The 18,573-nt window shown below is 36.7% G+C and overlaps 2 protein-coding genes and 2 pseudogenes across 2 annotated transcripts in view; 3 read left to right on the top strand and 1 right to left on the bottom strand.

The window, feature by feature from the left end:
• Positions 1–4,526, bottom strand: part of selenot1a (selenoprotein T, 1a) — a 5,395-nt gene extending 869 nt beyond the window's left edge. The window contains exons 1-5 of the mRNA XM_016478164.1: positions 4,344–4,526; positions 3,701–3,811; positions 2,606–2,732; positions 2,106–2,193; positions 1,033–1,199 (exon numbers count right to left, since the gene is read on the bottom strand). Coding sequence (XP_016333650.1) covers positions 1,075–1,199; positions 2,106–2,193; positions 2,606–2,732; positions 3,701–3,811; positions 4,344–4,474 — 582 coding nt within the window. The 5' untranslated portion in view covers positions 4,475–4,526 and the 3' untranslated portion in view covers positions 1,033–1,074. The remainder of the gene's footprint in view (positions 1–1,032; positions 1,200–2,105; positions 2,194–2,605; positions 2,733–3,700; positions 3,812–4,343) is intronic.
• A 1,298-nt stretch (positions 4,527–5,824) lies between these two features.
• On the top strand, positions 5,825–9,015 carry LOC107681816 (stress-associated endoplasmic reticulum protein 1-like). The gene is made up of 3 exons (XM_016478163.1): positions 5,825–6,086; positions 6,347–6,422; positions 8,291–9,015. The coding sequence occupies exons 1-3, from the start codon at positions 6,006–6,008 to the stop codon at positions 8,329–8,331; spliced, it is 198 nt and encodes a 65-aa protein (XP_016333649.1). The 5' UTR covers positions 5,825–6,005; the 3' UTR covers positions 8,332–9,015.
• Positions 9,016–11,851: 2,836 nt separating this feature from the next.
• Positions 11,852–13,966, top strand: LOC107681755 (protein fuzzy homolog pseudogene; annotated as a pseudogene).
• Positions 13,967–16,257: 2,291 nt separating this feature from the next.
• The window catches only part of LOC107681785 (alanine aminotransferase 2-like), a 26,704-nt pseudogene continuing 24,388 nt past the window's right edge, over positions 16,258–18,573 (top strand).

The raw sequence follows: 18,573 nt of genomic DNA, 5'->3' as shown, positions 1-18,573 counted from the left end.
ATATATATATATATATATATATATATATATTGTATTTTCAATCAGCGCAGTCTTGGTGAGCACAAGAAACATTAAGAAAAATCTTACTGACCCCAAAATTTGTAGTGTATACATTATAGATAGTAGTAATATTTATTTATTTATTTATTTATATGTCAGAATCTAAGGCTATCTTTGCGTCAAAAACTAGTACATTATAGAAATCTTTAAAACAAAAGACAATATTTGAAATAATAGAAATTAATTTAATACTTGGTAGGGTTATGATGGTTAAACATACATGGAGGGGTCATCGGCTCCATTCAGTGAATCAGAGGCAAGGTTACGAGCGATGGTGTGGAAGTGTGAAAAAAAAAAAGTACCCACGTTTGGCTCAACTACACTCAGATTAAGAGAACAGTCAAAACATTAAATTTCAATTACAAATCTTTTTGTCAGTTTTAATGTTATGTAGTAGCTGCTTACCTATTAAACTACTGTTCAAAATGTTGGCGTCAGAAAGTTTTTTTTTGTAATACTTTTATTTACTGTAGCAAGAATGCATCAAATTGATCAAATATTACAGTAATGACATTTACAACATTACAAAATTTGTATCTTAAATAAATGCCGTTCTTTTAGAACTTTCTACTTTAAAATTTTTTTTTATATTTGAATGATTTCAAAAGTATCGTGACGCTGCAGACTGTGGAGTAACGGCTACTGAAAATTCAGCTTTGAGATCACACAAATAAAGTACATGTATAATGTATTCAAGTAAAAAAAAAACATTTATTTTAAATTGTTATAATATTTTGTGCAGTCTTGGTGAGCACAAGAAACATTAAGAAAAATCTTACTGACCCCAAAATTTGTAGTGTATACATTATAGATAGTAGTAATATTTATTTATTTATTTATTTATATGTCAGAATCTAAGGCTATCTTTGCGTCAAAAACTAGTACATTATAGAAATCTTTAAAACAAAAGACAATATTTGAAATAATAGAAATTAATTTAATACTTGGTAGGGTTATGATGGTTAAACATACATGGAGGGGTCATCGGCTCCATTCAGTGAATCAGAGGCAAGGTTACGAGCGATGGTGTGGAAGTGTGTCCATGTGCACGTTCATCTTCATCTCATTCTCCAGAATTTGGACTAGTTGCTGCATGGAAGGCAGGTGGCCTGACTCCAGCTTGGACCAAACTGGAACATCTAACCAAAAAAATGCCCCGAAATAGCGTTACCATAGTGAGACACCATTTTGCTAACTTCCGCCAGACTAAACCACCAAATTAGGCTACCGCCACACTGCTTCTCTTTAAAAACGTCAACAAACTTGTATGCCTAGCATGTCTAATGGACAGAGAGCAACTCTAATTCTTCTGCTTGAATAATTTCTTACATAATACATTGTCTATGTGCTGCTATTCCATAAAAAAATTCCCTGGGTTAAAACAGATTATGTTGTTCTGAAAGGGGTCGTACCAAGTATTTTCTAAACTATAAAATCATTCAGCCATCCCATTTTACAAAAAGGAAAAAAAAAGGTGAAATATACTATATGTGACCCTGCACCACAAAACCAGTCTTAAGTGTCAATTTTTCAAAATTGAGATTTATGCATCATCTGAACGCTGAATAAATAAGCTTTCAATTGATGAATGGTTTGTTAGGATAGGACAATATTTGGCAGAGATACAACTATCTGAACATCTGGAATCTGAGGTTGCAAAAAAATCTAAATATTGAGAAAATCGCCTATAAACTTGTCCAAATGAAGTTCTTAATGCATATTACTAATCAAAAATTAAGTTTTGATATATTTACAGTAGGAAATTTACAAAATATCTTCATGGAACATGATCTTTACTTAATACCCTAATGATTTTTGGCATAAAAGACAAATCTATAATTTTGACCCATACAATGTATTTTTGGCTATTGCTACAAATATACCCCAGCGACTTAAGACTGGTTTTGTGCTACAGGGTCACATATAATATACATACCACAAATAAAACAAATGACTATTATTGTTGTTATAAACAAATATTACATATAAATTAACACATTTACATAATAATATAAATACTCACATTTTGAATCAAATACACTTACCATTGAGCGTGATTTCAAAAGCACCCGTAGACATACACTGATTTTCGATCATATTGCTGAAGAAGAACACCATCATACAGGCATATATCTAAAAAAAACAAACATCAAATAAGCATTTCTGCAGCTAGTTTGTTTGTATGTGGCTATTGTGTGGATAGTTGATACATGACTTGTGCTACTTTTTCAAACGGAAACACAAAAATTAAAGAAAGCTGAAGGTTAAAATTTTTCTTCTGTACTCTGATGCCTACTACATTTCAGAAATAGTGCAGAAACAGTCAAGTGAACATTAACATGAGAGCTTGCTCTTTGGCCCCTAGTGTATTACATTTTTCCTATAACCACAAACGTCACTGAGGTGACAAAGTTACAGACTAATGAGCTCCATGGGGAAAAAGTTTGTATTTGGAACATACTACTCAAACAGGTTTTAGTTAAGAACTACAACCTAAACCACCAAATGAAAATATCTCAACAGGAAAAGTCGGAGGTCTTCTTGCCTTATTCTCCTGACTCCAAACCCATAGACCTGGAGCCTGCATGCCAAATAGAGCAAATGGATCCTTGCCCACAATGATCACGCCGATTAACAACAGCTTAAACATAGACAGAAAGGAAGCAATGTGCCTGGAGGAAAAAAAAAAGACACTGTATAAATAAATAATTCATACACAAACACACACACATACACTAGTTGAATTACTAGTATTATTGTTGTAGTAGAATTACAGTTTTTTTTTTTTTTTTACAGAAACACTAAATGACCAACAACGTCTCAAGACAAATATGCCTTCATACATTTTCATTTATTTATGGTCGGCACATTTAAGCTCAAATTACTGAAGTTTTATCATTAAATTATTACTGGTGGTGATCCGTTATTAATAATGGTTCTTATTATCAATGTTAATAAAAACAGGTTTTGCTGCTTAATATTTTGTGGAAACATTTTTCAGGATATTTTGATGAATAGAGTACAAAAGAACAGCATTTATTTGAAATATAATCTTTTGTAACATTATACTGTTTTTACTCTTACTTTTGATGCATAATACATATTTTCTGAATAAAAGCATTAATTTCTATTAACAACACACGCATACCTTAAACATTTTAATGGTAGTATGTCATGGTTTCTTCATAAATATTACATAGTACAACTGTTTTTAACATTGATAATAATAATAAAGGTTTCTTGAGCACCAAATCAGCTTATTAAAATGATTTCTGAAGGATCATATGACACTGAAAACCGGAGTAATGATGCTAAAAAATTCAGCTTTGCTCTCAAATACATAAATTACATTTTAAAACATATTACAGTAGAAAACAGCCATTTTAAATTGTAATACCATTTCACAATATTAGTGTATTAATTTTATCTGTGAGCACATAAATGCAGATTTTGTGAGAAGGGAAAAAAAGCTGTCATTCCAGTAAACAATGTACAAGCCAATGATGATTCTTTTGCAAAGGCGTGTGATTGTGTGTGTATTTGTGTTATACACACACACGTGTTTATACACACACACACACTTTTTTTTTTTAATTGCTGGCCATGAGGATAGACATGTAAGTGGTTTGTAAGTGTTTACCTGTAGACTGGCAGAGGAAGGTAGTTCTCTCCTTCTATGCGGATGTCTGGGTACCGCTGGTACAAAGCCTGCATGTACTCCTCAAACACCCGCTTGTATCCTCAGGAAACACTGTAGAAAACAAACAAGATGATGAAGACACCTCAGAGCCTTTGGTTCACAACCACAGGTTGACGTGAAATACGACTATTGTGCAGTAACTATGTAAACAATGATTTCCATTTCAGATTATGATAAATGAGCCACCATTGGAGACTAGATGTTACAGCAGCCTCAAATTGGCTTTATAAATCCATAAAAGCTGCATTATTAAACGTGCAGCGTCTCAAATGACTAAGTGCAAGCACGCAGATATAACGTTATACACTAATGGGCTAATCCTCAAACGACAGCCCTCCATTTAACAGGGATTACCGACCGATTATAACATCCTGCTGAGGTTATCTGCGAGACTACTTGTGCCATATGAGACAAATTAACGCTTCTGTCACAGTACACTTTACAGTAATCGTGGTTAATAGCTCTGCAAGGTTAATCACGTCAAGCCGCGCTGTGCTACTGTCAACACACTCAATGTCATTCACTGGTTGGCCTGTTCCGGGGACCGACCGACCGACATAAAAATGCCCGAACTCTCACTCACCAAATCTGGAATTTGAGAAGTGGACCCGTGGCAAATTGCACCTTCATTTTCTTGACGCCACTGTTATCCGCAGAGGCACTGTAAAGAGAACAGGCCCATAATATTGCCACCGAGAGAGGTAACCAACGCATCTTCTCCGCGACGATTGATTACTGATCTGAAAGCAGGAAGTGGTGTACTGAATTTCATACGGGTAATCCAGGAAGCCGCGCTGGGATTGGTTGGCGACTGCTTGACGTGGGGTCACACATTTTGACGAAGAACGTCTTGGTTCAACGAACGAACCCGTTCACACACACACACACACACACACACACACACACCCGGTCACACACACACACACACACACACACACACACACACACACACACACACACACACACACACAAAGAAGCTTGTCTTTCTTTTTAAAATCTTTCTTGTCTAATCATCTTTTTAAATACACGTTAAATGGAATGAATCTAGAATGGAACACGTGGAATGAATCTGGACTCGTCCCTACAAATATCTATTAACAAACAAGATAAAACGAGCCAAAATAAAATGTAATGAATATGTTCGTGTTAAAGCTTGCTTGAACGATTTCTGTAGGCCTACCTATCTCAGAAAATAAAGCCAGAATCTAAATAAATACGTACGATTATTTTAATATTATTTTTCTTTATTACAAGTCAAATTCTCGTATTCAGTACATTGTTATTTTTTATTGTATTTTTTTATACACAAATAACATAGATTTTTTTATTATACTTATCTTTTTTTATACACAAATGCACATTTTTGGGTAAGAACTGTCCATTTTAGTAGACAATTCCTATGTTTTGTCTTTGATGAGCATAAAAAGACTAAAACAACAAATCTTTGAAAAGTCAAAAATTACTTTCAGTGATAAACCGTTTAGTGTATAAATGTATTGTTGTTATTATTATTACATGATATGTGTTCGTTTCTATTGTTCTGCACTTTATGCAATGTTATGCAAGTCGTTTGGCATGAATAGAAAAAAAAAACAAATAAATAAATCTAAAACAATTCAGCTGGTCCGTACGTAATCATCATACATTCATACGTCCCAGTTCAGCTAATAAATGGATAGTAATTCAAAACCAAGACTGTTACAGACCTGTTCAAACGATTGATTCTCACTCAAAAAGAACAAAACAATTTCTTCCATAAATCAGTAGTTGCTATTTCCATAAATAATGTTACACTACTGGCTGTTTTAAACCAAATATAATTGACATGTAACTTAATGCAATGAAAAAATAAGAACACCACAGACACTGTGCAACAATCCAAGATTTATATCCCAATTGAAGGTTTTATCAATAAGAACGTTTTAACAAGCTTTATGACACACTACGCAAGGCTGACACAAAATTAAAAAAAATGTAATTTAGCAAATATCGTGTTAACCACTTATCTATATATAATGTTCTCTATTATAGATCAGTGGTGTTAACGTTTTTTCAAAAAGCTGGGCGGTCCGAGCGTCAGTCCATTTGCGTTCTTCCGGTGTGGGCGGAGCTTACATTCTGAGTACGTAGTATTGATCAGTGGTACGTAGACAAAAATCGATGTAGTTTTGGCTTCGTCCTCACTAGCTTGTGTTCGTTATATTTGTGACCAGCTCAGTTTTACAACCCACCAGCATTTGCAACGATGGTCGCCAAACAGAGGATTCGTATGGCCAACGAGAAACACAGCAAAAACATCACCCAGAGAGGCAACGTCAAAGCATCGGTAAGACAGCTCTTCATGATGTTCGATAGTGTATCAACAAAAGTGAAATTAACTTCATGTAATGTATTAACTTAACTGATTTTAAAGTAAGACGCTTGCTTAAACTGTTAATATAAGGAATGACTAGTTTTGCAGTAAAATAGTGGTTCTTAATACTGCAATGTGTATATACACTTCTATTGCTAAATCCCACTGCACTACTACAATTAAATGACAACTAAAATGGCATTTGCAACTGATTTTAATGTAAATTCACGCAGAAAAACGTCAGTGATGATAAAGTTTCGGTGGGACCATGGCTCTTGGCGCTCTTCATCTTTGTTGTCTGCGGTTCAGGTGAGTAACCAATACACACAATTAACAAGTGATCTGTCATATCTCACATCAAATGATAAACACATTAAATTAGATGGTATTTTATTTTTATACTAGCATATGTTGTGCTTATTGTTTAGCCCAAGGTAGGCAGACAAAGCTGACCTCCACTCATTTTTTTGGCACACACTGTGAAACCTTGCACTGTAGTGAAGGCTGAGATAATAATGCACACTATTTACATGGACAAGGCTGGACTGATAGCATGACTTTATCTGCTTTTTTTCACTGGGTACAACATGTGGATCTGCAGGTGTTGCTGTTCTGGAAACAGCATTGAAGAACATTTCCAACAACAGCTTAAAGGGTTAGTTCACCCAAAAATGAAAATTAGCCCATAAATTACTCACCCTTAAGTCATCCTAGGTGTATATGACTTTCTTCTTTCAGACGAATCCAGTCGGAGTTATATTAAAAATTGTCTTTGATCTTTCAAGCTGTTTAATGCCACTCAGCGGGTGTTGCATGCATCAGTCCAAAAGAAGTTAAATAAAAAGCGCCCATCCATAAAAAAAAAAAAAAAAGTGTCTCACACTGCTCCAGGGGGTGAACAAAGGCCTCCTGTAGCGAATAGATGCGTTTTTGTAAGAAAAATATCCATATTCAAAACGTAATAATCACTTTAATGTAGATTGCTCCAACTGTTGTACACGGAAGCAGCTCCGGGCTGATGACATATGAGGTCAGCGCTGCGCATGCGCTGATGAGTCTCGTGAAAACCAACATTTCCTTACTTTAGCAAAGGAAAACCAGTCTCCTCTTGGCTTATATCGAAATCCTCCGACATTCTTCTTTACAAATCCTCGTTTTGTACTTCTAATTAGTGACCGTTGTTTTGTTTTGATCTCTCCGCTGCGCTTCCGCATTCGTCACTTCTGACCGGTGCATGCGCAATGCTGACCTCATATGTCATCCGCCCAGAGCTGTTTCCGTGTACAACTGTTGGCGCAAGCTACATTAAAGTGATTATTACGTTTTGAATATGGATATTTTTCTTACAAAAACACATCGATTCGCTACAGGAGGCCTTTGTTCACCCCCCGGAGCCGTGTGAGACACTTTTTTTTATTTTTTATGGATGGGTGCTTTTTATTTAACTTATTTTGGACTGATGCATGCAACACCCGCTGAGTGGCATTAAACAGCTTGAAATTTTTCAATTTTTAATAACTCCGACTGGATTCGTCTGAATGAAGAAAGTCATATACACCTAGGATGACTTGAGGGTGAGTAATTTATGGGCTAATTTTCATTTTTGGGTGAACTAACCCTTTAAGTACTCCCAGGAAGAGTAATGGATCTCACTGCCAGCTGGATTGGAGGCTTTGAGACATAGCTTAAAAGATGTAGCCTTTTTGACAACGTCATAAACAGCACCATCCAGATCTGATGTGGCACATTCTTTGGCCCGGGCTTCTGGGTTGCCGCCAGCTCTCGCAGAGTTTTTACCCGTTGTCCTCGAGAATCTGTTTGCTTTGAACAAATGACATTTTCGTTGCATGTTTTTGGTCATCTTGCTCTCTATTTGCTTGCCCTTACTTTTGCGCCTTGGATGATTTTGCAATCTTTTTATTTGATTCGATCCACAAAAGAATAAGATTTCCTTTGTTAGAGATAACAAAGATAGTTTACTTTTATGAGACAAAAGAGTGAAGAAACATAAATATCCACTAGCGCAATGGCCCATTATATACCCGAAGCTGGCATTTATGTTAAGATTGACTTCAACAAGTTTAGCTTTTCAGTACTCTTCCTCCTCAACTTTTCCAAAGGCTGGAATGTCAGCCATCTGTAATGTCACTCTGTTTTTTGTTTTTTTTTCTCCTCAGCAATATTCCAGATCATTCAGAGCATTCGAATGGGCATGTAAAGAGGACCAATGATGTCTCAAGGATCCACTTCTTGCCATTTCCACATTCTGCGACATTGCCAAGGAGCCTCTCTTCAAGGCTTTTTGCTGATTTTATCGATTTATCTTCTATGAGGTGCAACAATCCTATCGTTCCTCTCTGGTGCCTTGTTAATGAAGAAAAATCAAAAAGCCATAAAATTGCATTCTGATCAATTGTAATGTTATTTTCTGTCAATCTACCTTGATGTAATGTAAAAATCTTGATATGTCACAAGCAGTGATGTGATTTGTAATTCCTGATTTCTCGTTCATTCCTAAAATAACTGTGCAGAAATTATTTAATGTCTTTTTGTTTGCTTTTTGGACCCCCATTTTGTAGTTTGCACAGGATAAAGTATTACGAATGAAAAGCCAGTCAGCAAATCTAAATCACTAATGTAAAAAATGTCTTAAATCACACATTGCATTACTTTTCTTTTACTTGTTTTCTTTGTAATTTCATAGCTGCCTCCTCCTTTCTTGAATATAGAACTTAACCGGAATAATTTAGTTCTCTGGCACATATTCTTGTCATTGTGGTACTGTTTGTTTACCATAATAGAATGAGGCTTAGCAATTCAGCTTTTTCAGAACTGATGACGTTATATACTGTATGCTATGATGGCGAAAAGAGCTGGACTAAAATACATTTTTTATAAATGACATGCGTTGTGTGTGTGTGTGACCTTTTTTTGGAGAATTATCAGCTAGTTGACGATCTTAACAACAATCTAAAATGTTTGTCATTTAATCAACAGTTATCTGAGGTGTGTCCGTTACCTATTACAACTACATGCAGGGGTATATATTTCTTATACCAATAAAGAGACTGGTAGAGTAACATAATTGAAATATTTATCCAAAATAATACACCAACAGTAAGGGACATAAGAGTCTAGTAGGTTAAATGAAACAAACCATCTTTGAGCTGTTTATACTGGCTTAAAAGCACTAAAAACGACGAACCATGTTCTCACCAGAAATTTGCTGACTAAAGTATGCGCGATTGAGGAAAAATGGAGTCCCATCCATGACTGTGATTGATTACATTCTGTCATGATTTCTTCACTGTTTAAACGATTAATTACTTTCTTTGGCTTGATTAGGTGGATAGCCTAAGCAATGCCAAAGACAGCAGCATCACTCAAAGATATTCAGTGGTTTACATTTGACTTGCCAATTGTAAGAGTCACACAATGGGAGTCAATACAGAGTTGATTGCATTTCAAGGTGTGAATTTCATTCATTTTGGTATGAACTAAGCATTTCATTTGTTAAAATAAAAGTGTCATTAAAAATACGGTTCCTTTTGAAAAGGACTGTTATGATTTGATCTGGTTTTTTTTGTTGTTGTTGTTGTGGCATGATTAAAACAATGCGTTGTGTGTTTTAAATGTAACGTAAAATGTAACAATTCTGCTCAATGCTAAGAACACTGTAGCAAGTAACATTTAACTGTCAAGTTGTAAATGTTTAGAAAAGACCAGTGTATTTGATTAAATTTTTTCACATTTTTAAACATGCCAGTGAATAAATGTGGCATATCTTAAATTTTATCTTTGGTTGCTAATTCCTGTTAAAATAATAATAATAACAATCCTTCAGATTTGACAACAATCTCTCTCTGAATGCACTGTAGCAAGTAACATTTAACTGTCAAGTTGTAAATGTTTAGAAAAGACCAGTGTATTTGATTAAATTTTTTCACATTTTTAAACATGCCAGTGAATAAATGTGGCATATCTTAAATTTTATCTTTGGTTGCTAATTCCTGTTAAAATAATAATAATAATAATCCTTCAGATTTGACTTAATACAAGTATTGTTGAAAATAAGAGGGCGTTGAGTATTTGATATTAAAAGTTCTGTACTTAAAGTGAGACTGTTCAGGATTGATCAAATAAAATAAAATGTTAAATATGCGTAAGACATACGTATATTTGCAGTTCAGTGCTGAATAATTCTAAACAGAAAATTTTTATACACTGTACTTGCATTCACATATAGTCTCCGGAAGGTGGCGGTATGGAGCCATCAGTTCTCTTACTTTCATTGGCTGCGAAGAAGAGCGGAACCGCTGTTGTCAGAGATGTTGCTGTGGATACGTGAAGTTTACAACTCTCAAAGTCAGGCAAGAAAATTATTTAATTGTTTTTCTTATTAGCAGTTGTCTACTCAAGTCATTAGCGGCTTAATTCTGTGAGGGGAAAACCTTTGGTCAAAATTATGCGAACTAACGCTTATTACAGTAGTCTGTGAATGTTTCGGCGTGGATTAACGTTAGCAGGTTTGTTCAAGGTTTGCATAATTAAGACTGACGAAAAACGCAAAGGCAAAACTATTTTTTGTAATTTTGACGCAGATGTGTCACGTTAGCATACACTTTACATGAAGAACCAGCTTTTCCAGTTAGTAAAGGGTAAGATGCCGCCCGGGGCAAACACCAGGTGTTTTTTCCTTTTTAGTTAATGAGGGATTTGTGGATCAAGTTTTGTGGCCAGTATTATTATTATTTAATATGTTTGTGGAGTTCGTGGGTTATTATTTATTAAGTACACGAGTCAAATATATATTTCAGATGTGCATATCTTTGATATGCATTAAAACCTATAGGCTTATTGAGTGCTTTGTTTGTGGATTTCTGGGGTTATTATTAATTAATTACATGAGTCAAATATATATTTCATATCTTTGATATGCATTAAAACCTATAGGCTTATTGAGTGCATTCAGTTCGAAAGCATAGTGTCTCAAATAGACTATGACATATCTTCAATTAAAATATGGGCAATTAAACATGTATATATTTATAATCCTTTACGTAAGTCATAGAATAAATGTACTTTCTTAAGATTAATCTCTTTTACTGGGATTCTGCTTTGTCATTGGTTATTCGATTACACAGCTAAATTGACAAAACACAATAGCACAGTTGATTTAGTATGTTATATAAAATATATCATATTTAATACAAATATTCTAAAATGAACAGGATCATTAATGAATATACATTTGAATGACATTCAAATATTATTATGTATTAACATTAATACCTACATATTAATAAACATAGTTTATACATTCTGTAAAGAAGTGGGTGGGGTTGACTTTTAGTTTAACCATTCCCTGCTGGTGGAATGACCTGTCCAGTGTCCATCTTCAAGAAACGGCTATAGACACATTCTCTTCCATCTACACTTGACCCTCTAACACTCTATATTCTATTTCTATTCTATCTACTTGTTTTCTTTGTATTTATTAAAAATCTAACCTTCTAACACTAGCATTCCCTATTCTTTTTTTTATTCTATCTACTTGTTTTCTTTTTATGTATTAGAAAAAAACTTTTCTTTGATTCTATTGTCCTCATTTATAAGTTGCTTTGAATAAAAGCGTCTGCTAAATGATTAAATGAATAATGTTACATTTTGTGCTATGACAACTAAAATAACAAATATTTCTATCAGTTTCTTTTAATACCACATTGGCTGATGCATCATCATGCTGCACATGCTAAACTTGTATCTAAACATGTTAGAATTTAAAAATAAAGCACATTAGGAGGGCATCTTACTTACCCCATCTTACCGTTCGCAGGTGTCATGTCAGTGTAGTGTCTTTTGCAGTATGTTCAATGTTGAAGTTCTAATGTGTTTATTTATTTTGTCTTTGTGCACCTAAAGGCTTTTTTAAGATGTCTCCATCACTGATTGGTGTTTAGAGCCACTTTCCATCCCAGTCTACATTCACTATGCTGCAAGCAGAGACCCTCCAACTGCTGTGCCTCACAGCCACCAGTGGGGTCCCTCTGTTTTCACGAGGCTCTGTAAAGCAGCTTCCCTTTTCCATCATCGGCTCCCTAAATGGTGTCCATATGTTTGGCGCCGGCCACGGGGCTCAGTTAGCGAGCTGTGAGACGGATCGAGGGAGCCGTGTGGTTTGGGGGGTCTTTCAGGAGAGCCTGATGCTGATTGCGGTGAGTGGCGGCGGGGGCTCCGCCATCAGTGAGCTGCAGCTGCGCCGCCTGCTGGAGAACGTGTGGAACTGCATGGTCCTGGTCCTGGGACAGGATGAGCTGGCAAACATACGCAACGTGGAGCGGCTAAAACGGGAGTTGCGCTCTTGCTACCGCCTGATCGACATGCTCCTGGAGCGCGTCAGTGACGATCAGGGATTTATGGGAGATCTGACGCAGTGTGCCGACTGTTTGCTTCTCTCCCACTCAGACTTGCTTCAGGAAGCCCTAGACTCCTTCGCCCAAGCAGCGGAGAGTGAATTTGGCTGCCTGCTGGTGCACGGCCGTGTGGCACAGGCCACGGAGAAGTGGTGGTCTCGACTGACGTCCCAGGAAGTTGATGTGCTCTCAGTCTTGGTGCACTCGCTCTCCGGTCCATCTTCATGTGACTACCCCGTCTTCCTTCCCCAAGGAAGTCCTACCGTCGCCATTCGCTTGCTCAGTTTCCAACTACTTCCTGGGGTTCACGTGTGTGTCCTCTGTGGCCCCAAACCATCTTTATACAAGGCAGAGAATGAGCTCATCGGTCGTTTTTGGTCCACGTTTGTGGAGAACCTGCGCAGCTGTTTGGAGCAGGCCAAACATTCTACTCTTCCCCCGTCTGTTAGCCTTCGCTGGGACATCCAGGCGCTTCTCCTCATCAACCGTGAATCTCGACGTGCCGTCACCGTCTGCCCTCGTGTTCGCAGTGGCGCTCCTTCGGAGGCTACACCTCTCCTCTCGTCAGGCAGGCGCTTGGAGCTCCTCCGCCTTTTTTATACGTTTGCCGTGACTCGATATTTTACCTCTCAGGAGACATCAGTTTCGTCAGCCTCAACTACCTCAGAGGATTTCTTTCAGGGTTTTACCCACGTCCCTGTGCAGTGTTACCTTGTCACAGATGAGTGTAAGTGTTATGGCCTGCAGAATTCCCAACACCAGCTCTTCCTCCTCATTGATCTGTCTGTGCCCACGTTTGCCTTGCGTACTGTGGCTACACAGACTCTCTCAGCGATAACTGCTGCAACTGGTTTTTAGGGCATTGGTTTGGACATGTATGGGTTACTTAAGCAGGTAGCAGACTTACTGGATTTGCAAAAATGAACAGCTCAAGCATTAATAGTAGAGGATAGTTCACATCAAATTAAAACTCTGTCATAATTTTCTTACCCTCATGTCCTTGAATGAGCTGTTTGAGTTTGTGTTTTCTGCGAAAAACAAATCTTCCAAAAATGGTCCATACAATGACAGTAACTTTTCGAAACAACAGTGAATCACATTGAGAAAAAATGGCAAGACATGTTTCCAAATATCTTCTTTTGTGTTGGCATGCAGATTTGGAACGACATGAGGGTGAGTAAATGACGACAGAACTTTCATTTCGGGTGAACTATCCCTTTAACTGGTCCCTGGCAATTTCTGGCTGTGACCATCAGGCTCGTGCCTTGTTGTATATTAATCAAAAGAAGACTTTTTGTTAACACTTTACAATAAAGTTCAATTTGAACTAGCAATGAACTATGTACACCATTTATTAATATTAGTTACTGTAATGTTATTTCTGCATCTACTAATACAGTTTTATTTTTAAAGAAGTTTATAGTATAAATTAAACATTGAACCACAGCAGATTTATAAATTAACATAAACCTATAATAACACATGCTGTATGCATAAGTATTATTCATTGTTAGTTTGTGATACCTAATGCATTAACTATGTTAACAAATTGAACCGTATTGTAAAGTCTTACTAATATTTCTTTACTGTCACTGTTTAAGTACTTTCTTAGGAGCTGGATAAAAAAACACAGTATATAAACAAATGTGATTCTAGAAAGTGAATCAAAATATAGACTCAAAAGCACTTAATGACTACTGTATAACTGTATATGTGTAGCATTCACACTGTGATACCACATCCTTTGTTTTGTTGTTGTTACGAAACATTGAATGGAAAATGTGTTTGGCATTGAGGACCAACATAACATCATTTTCGAAAGCTGTGTATGTTAATATTCACTTAATGACACTGGTGAACAAATTAGTTTTATAATATGTTTGAATTTGTGGTGTGAATAAATACATATGCATCTTTAGATTTTTTTGTTTCCTTATGTTTCAGTTATATTTTCATGTCTCAGCACCAACAAGGAAATAAAATCATTCTGCATTCTAGCAAAAAAAATCTTCTGAAATGTCTGAACCACATTCATGTTTTCACAGTGTGATTTTTCTTTTTCTTCTTTTTTTTGAAAATTGTGTTTGTAAAAATCAGCAGAAATCTGTGTAACCACGCCCCCTGCTGCCCAATCGTATTATGTTCCAAGAACAGAGTCCTGTATTTTTTTAACAAGAGTGGGTGATGTAAAAGAAGAAGTAAACACTTGCAGGTTAAATAAAGACAGGATATTGGGTGTGAGTATTGCTGCAATGAACATTTTAATTACATATTTACACCTAATTTTAAATATAAATAGCATTGTACTGTACAGCCAGCACAATAGTTAACCTGCAATTGCACGCAACAATTGAGAAACTAACAAAAAAACAAAACAAGATAATGACAAAACAAATTGAATGCGCATGATGTATAAAAGGGAAACATGGCTGTTTTTATTGGATGCACTTAGGAAAGAAGTCCAATCCTGGGTTTCTGTAAAACATTTTCTTATGAAGACTTATTTATCAGTAGTATATGAATGTCTGAAGAGGTGTGTTGTTTTTTTACGGGATATGAAATTTGCAGGCAACTAAAGTGCTAGTCCTTGTTGTTTTGTTCATATATAATTATCCATTAACAAATTCAACTTATCATGTCTTCAATTGGTGGAAAACAGTTTCCCTGAGTCACTCCTTCAAGTCAAAGGTCAACGCAGTCTGATCGGCACAAAGCCGAAATATTCTTGAAGTACAGCCAATAAGCTGTATAAAAGGCTAAAAAGAATAAAAATAAATATGGCATGTTTTATATCAAGCTGTTCATCCACACCCAGTCTCATTATCTTTGCTTTAAAGGGATAATCCGGGATAAATACCAGTTGAGATCTGTGACATGCCTCAGTTTGCAAAGACAATGTGTTGATAGAAAGGTGCTCACAATGGAAGTCTATGGGGCCCCTGACTGTAGGAACGTAACCATCAACAGCCTATCCCTCGTCTCATTGAAAAACTAGTTTGAGTATTATATCAGATATTATATCACTGAATAGCAGCAGCAGGCATTGGCTTGTGTCTCTAACTTAAAATATGTGCTAGTAACCAGCTTCATCTGTCGTTATTAATCTTTATTAGCACTCTGAGTGGCTGAGATGGGTGAGAGGAAGTGGGTGGAGAGGATAGGTGAGAAGGGACTTTTCCCGCATCTTCTCTCTGTTAGATGTGGAAACAGATGTCTGTATGGTAATGCACGGTGTGTTTATTGTCCATCTCAGAAGATCAAAGTGTCTGAGGTTCTGTAAACCTTACACTGTCTAAAGTGAAAAGGTGGAAAGGTGGGTTTTCACTGCAGTGCCTTAGAAGAACTATTCTGGGTTCCCTAAAGAAACTTTATGTGAAAACCGTTTTCTTAAAAGAACCATTTTTTTCTTTTAGTGTGAAGAACATTTTAATAATATATCCTGTAATATCTCCTCTTTAACAACCAACCAGCCCCTCTCGCATATTCCAATAAGACCAAAGTGGTTGAATAATAAAGAGCATGCTGTCTGGAACATCATGGTCCCTGATCATGACAACTTAGATTTAGCATCAATTTTTAAAGTCATTTTGCCATTTTCTCCAACTGGTCAACTATTTCCTGAAGTTGGCCAATACCTTTGTGGAACAATTATTTCAAAGAACACAGAACCCTGTAATGTGATTACACTGTTTGTTAATCTCTTCTGCAAGACACACAGAGCCTTAGTCATCATGGGAGGAGCTGGCGTGCTTTATTCTCAGTTATTGGATCAATGGGAGGAGGTTCACTGTGAAGGGAAGTTTTACACCGATCAAAGTTTGGAACCGCTTCAGACGCTTCACACGGGTCGATCGTTGCTGTCTGTCGTCTCGGTAACCGAGGAGGCTTCCCTTTCTACACTTCTGGTGCATAATATAGCCCACTTTCGGGAGGAGGTATTGGTTATAAAACTCCCCATTTAAAAAGAGGCAGTCATGGAAAAGTAACAAGAGAAACACTAAATGTACTGTTTTTGAGCCCGGTAGAGAAAAGGAGGCGTGGGGATTTAGTGGGGGTCAGCAGTTGCTCGTGCTTCTCATGAAATCTTGAACTATATGATGCACAGTCCAAAGGTCTTCTCGAGTAGATCTTTGTAGGGTTTACTACGCGCGTAACAGCAAACGTGCCTTGATAACCAAAGTTTAAGAGCCCAATTTTAAGCTCTACCTCTTAACCGTTAGTAGATCTTTGTAGGGTTTACTACGCGCGTAACAGCAAACGTGCGCTGATAACCAAAGTTTAAGAGCCCAATTTTAAGCTCTACCTCTTAACCGTTAAGTAAACCTGTTGCGCTTTTTACTGCTAATAAAAATGTTATCTAATAGAACCGTAAGTGTTTTGAAATGGGGAAGATGTGAGGCTTACGCGGCAGTGTACCCCAAGGTTCCAGACTGGGTCCTGAACTTTTCTCCACTGCCTTCCCTTTCTTCTCCCCATAGGAATCTTTCTGCATTCCCGGCGGCCCAAAGCGAACATCTACAACAGAAGATGTCCGAAAACGGAGCGTTACCACTTCGGGGGAAAGTGCTCACCGTTGACACCATGAACGCCAACGTGAAGAAGGTTGACTACGCGGTCCGCGGACCAATCGTTCAGCGTGCGGTTCAGATCGAGAAGGAGCTAAAAGAGGTAGGCCTACAAGCAGTATTCATTAAATCTTAGCAAAAAAGTAATGCATTGCGCGAAAGTGTATGTTATGGCAGGCTGTAAATTCAGCAAACATCCCGCAATTCTCATGCGCACAGTTTGGAAGCGTAGCATATCAGGATAACAATTATGCAGTGTGTTTATGTGACTATCACCCCGCTCTAAAGTGAAAACAACTAGGTGAACTGATGAGCTACTGAACTACTGGTGTGATTTTACTTTTACAAATTACTTTTGGTGTAATAGTGTAATGTAGTTTTGAATAGAACCATTTTACTCTGTAAAGCACATTTTAGGTTACTTGACAAAAGGTCTAATAGTGCATGTGCACTGAACCTCTTGAATCATATACATAAGGCTATTTCTTCTTAGTGGAAAAAGGCGGTTTCATTTTTCTAGTGAATATCTTTCTGTATCTTTGCGTGCTTGAGGTTCATACCAAAGACACTTTTAAAAGTGGGTTGCAATTCAAAAGAAAAGTTTTGATTAGCTAATTCAACAACAAATTAGCAGAAAAACGTCCAGTGCCTGTTACTCTGTCACTCTGTATCCTCTGTTTTTTTTTGGAAACTTAACTAGGTCAGTGTTTGTGAAGCACTGTTATCACTTAGTGGATAAAGTCCATTCTTTGTTACTCATTTAGTTATGGCTACAGACATCTAGCAATCCTCATTTCAGATGGTCATATGAGTGGTGCTGGGAGTAGTAGTAAACTCTGAGGTCATGCCCTTGATAAGATCGCAGGCTAGAGTCAGCACTGATTGTCATAGGAACAGAGAAGATCTCTGTTTGTCAAGTCTTTACCTCACTCTTTAAATTGGTGGCTGTATCTAAGTAAACTACAGCACCTTCCATGAACTAACACAAATGGAAATTATATTAGATTTCAAACATCTGTTGCCACACAGTTGCAAAACAACAGCTGAAGCTGGATTATTTTCTTCCAGATCTAACATTTAACACACATTCTCACCAGAATATTTTGTGTTATATTTTGTTTTTAAACCACATTCATCACTTATTTAAAGCTTACAAAAGTTATTTTGGTTATTTGATTTTTCTTTTATGCTCCTTGTCTCAGAGCCAGACCTTCAATCATAAACCATGAAAATGCATTATAAAAATAATAATTACATTTTAAACCCGTGATAATCTAAACAAAGCATGAAATAAACCATTTCAATATTGTGTGACAATGATTTAATCCAGTTTTATACAAATTATAACTGTCACACAATAATTTCAAATCACTATAAATATGCCCCTAAGCTACATACAAAAGGCCTTTGCTCAGATGCAAGGTACTGGTAGTCACGATGACAACATCCACACACACACACACACACACACACACACACACA

This window comes from Sinocyclocheilus anshuiensis, unplaced genomic scaffold (genome assembly GCF_001515605.1).
Source record: "Sinocyclocheilus anshuiensis isolate Anshui unplaced genomic scaffold, SAMN03320099.WGS_v1.1 scaffold436, whole genome shotgun sequence".
Lineage (NCBI taxonomy): Eukaryota > Metazoa > Chordata > Actinopteri > Cypriniformes > Cyprinidae > Sinocyclocheilus > Sinocyclocheilus anshuiensis.
The sequence above is the reverse complement of the archived record's forward strand: the minus strand, read 5'-3'. Positions and strand labels throughout refer to the sequence as shown.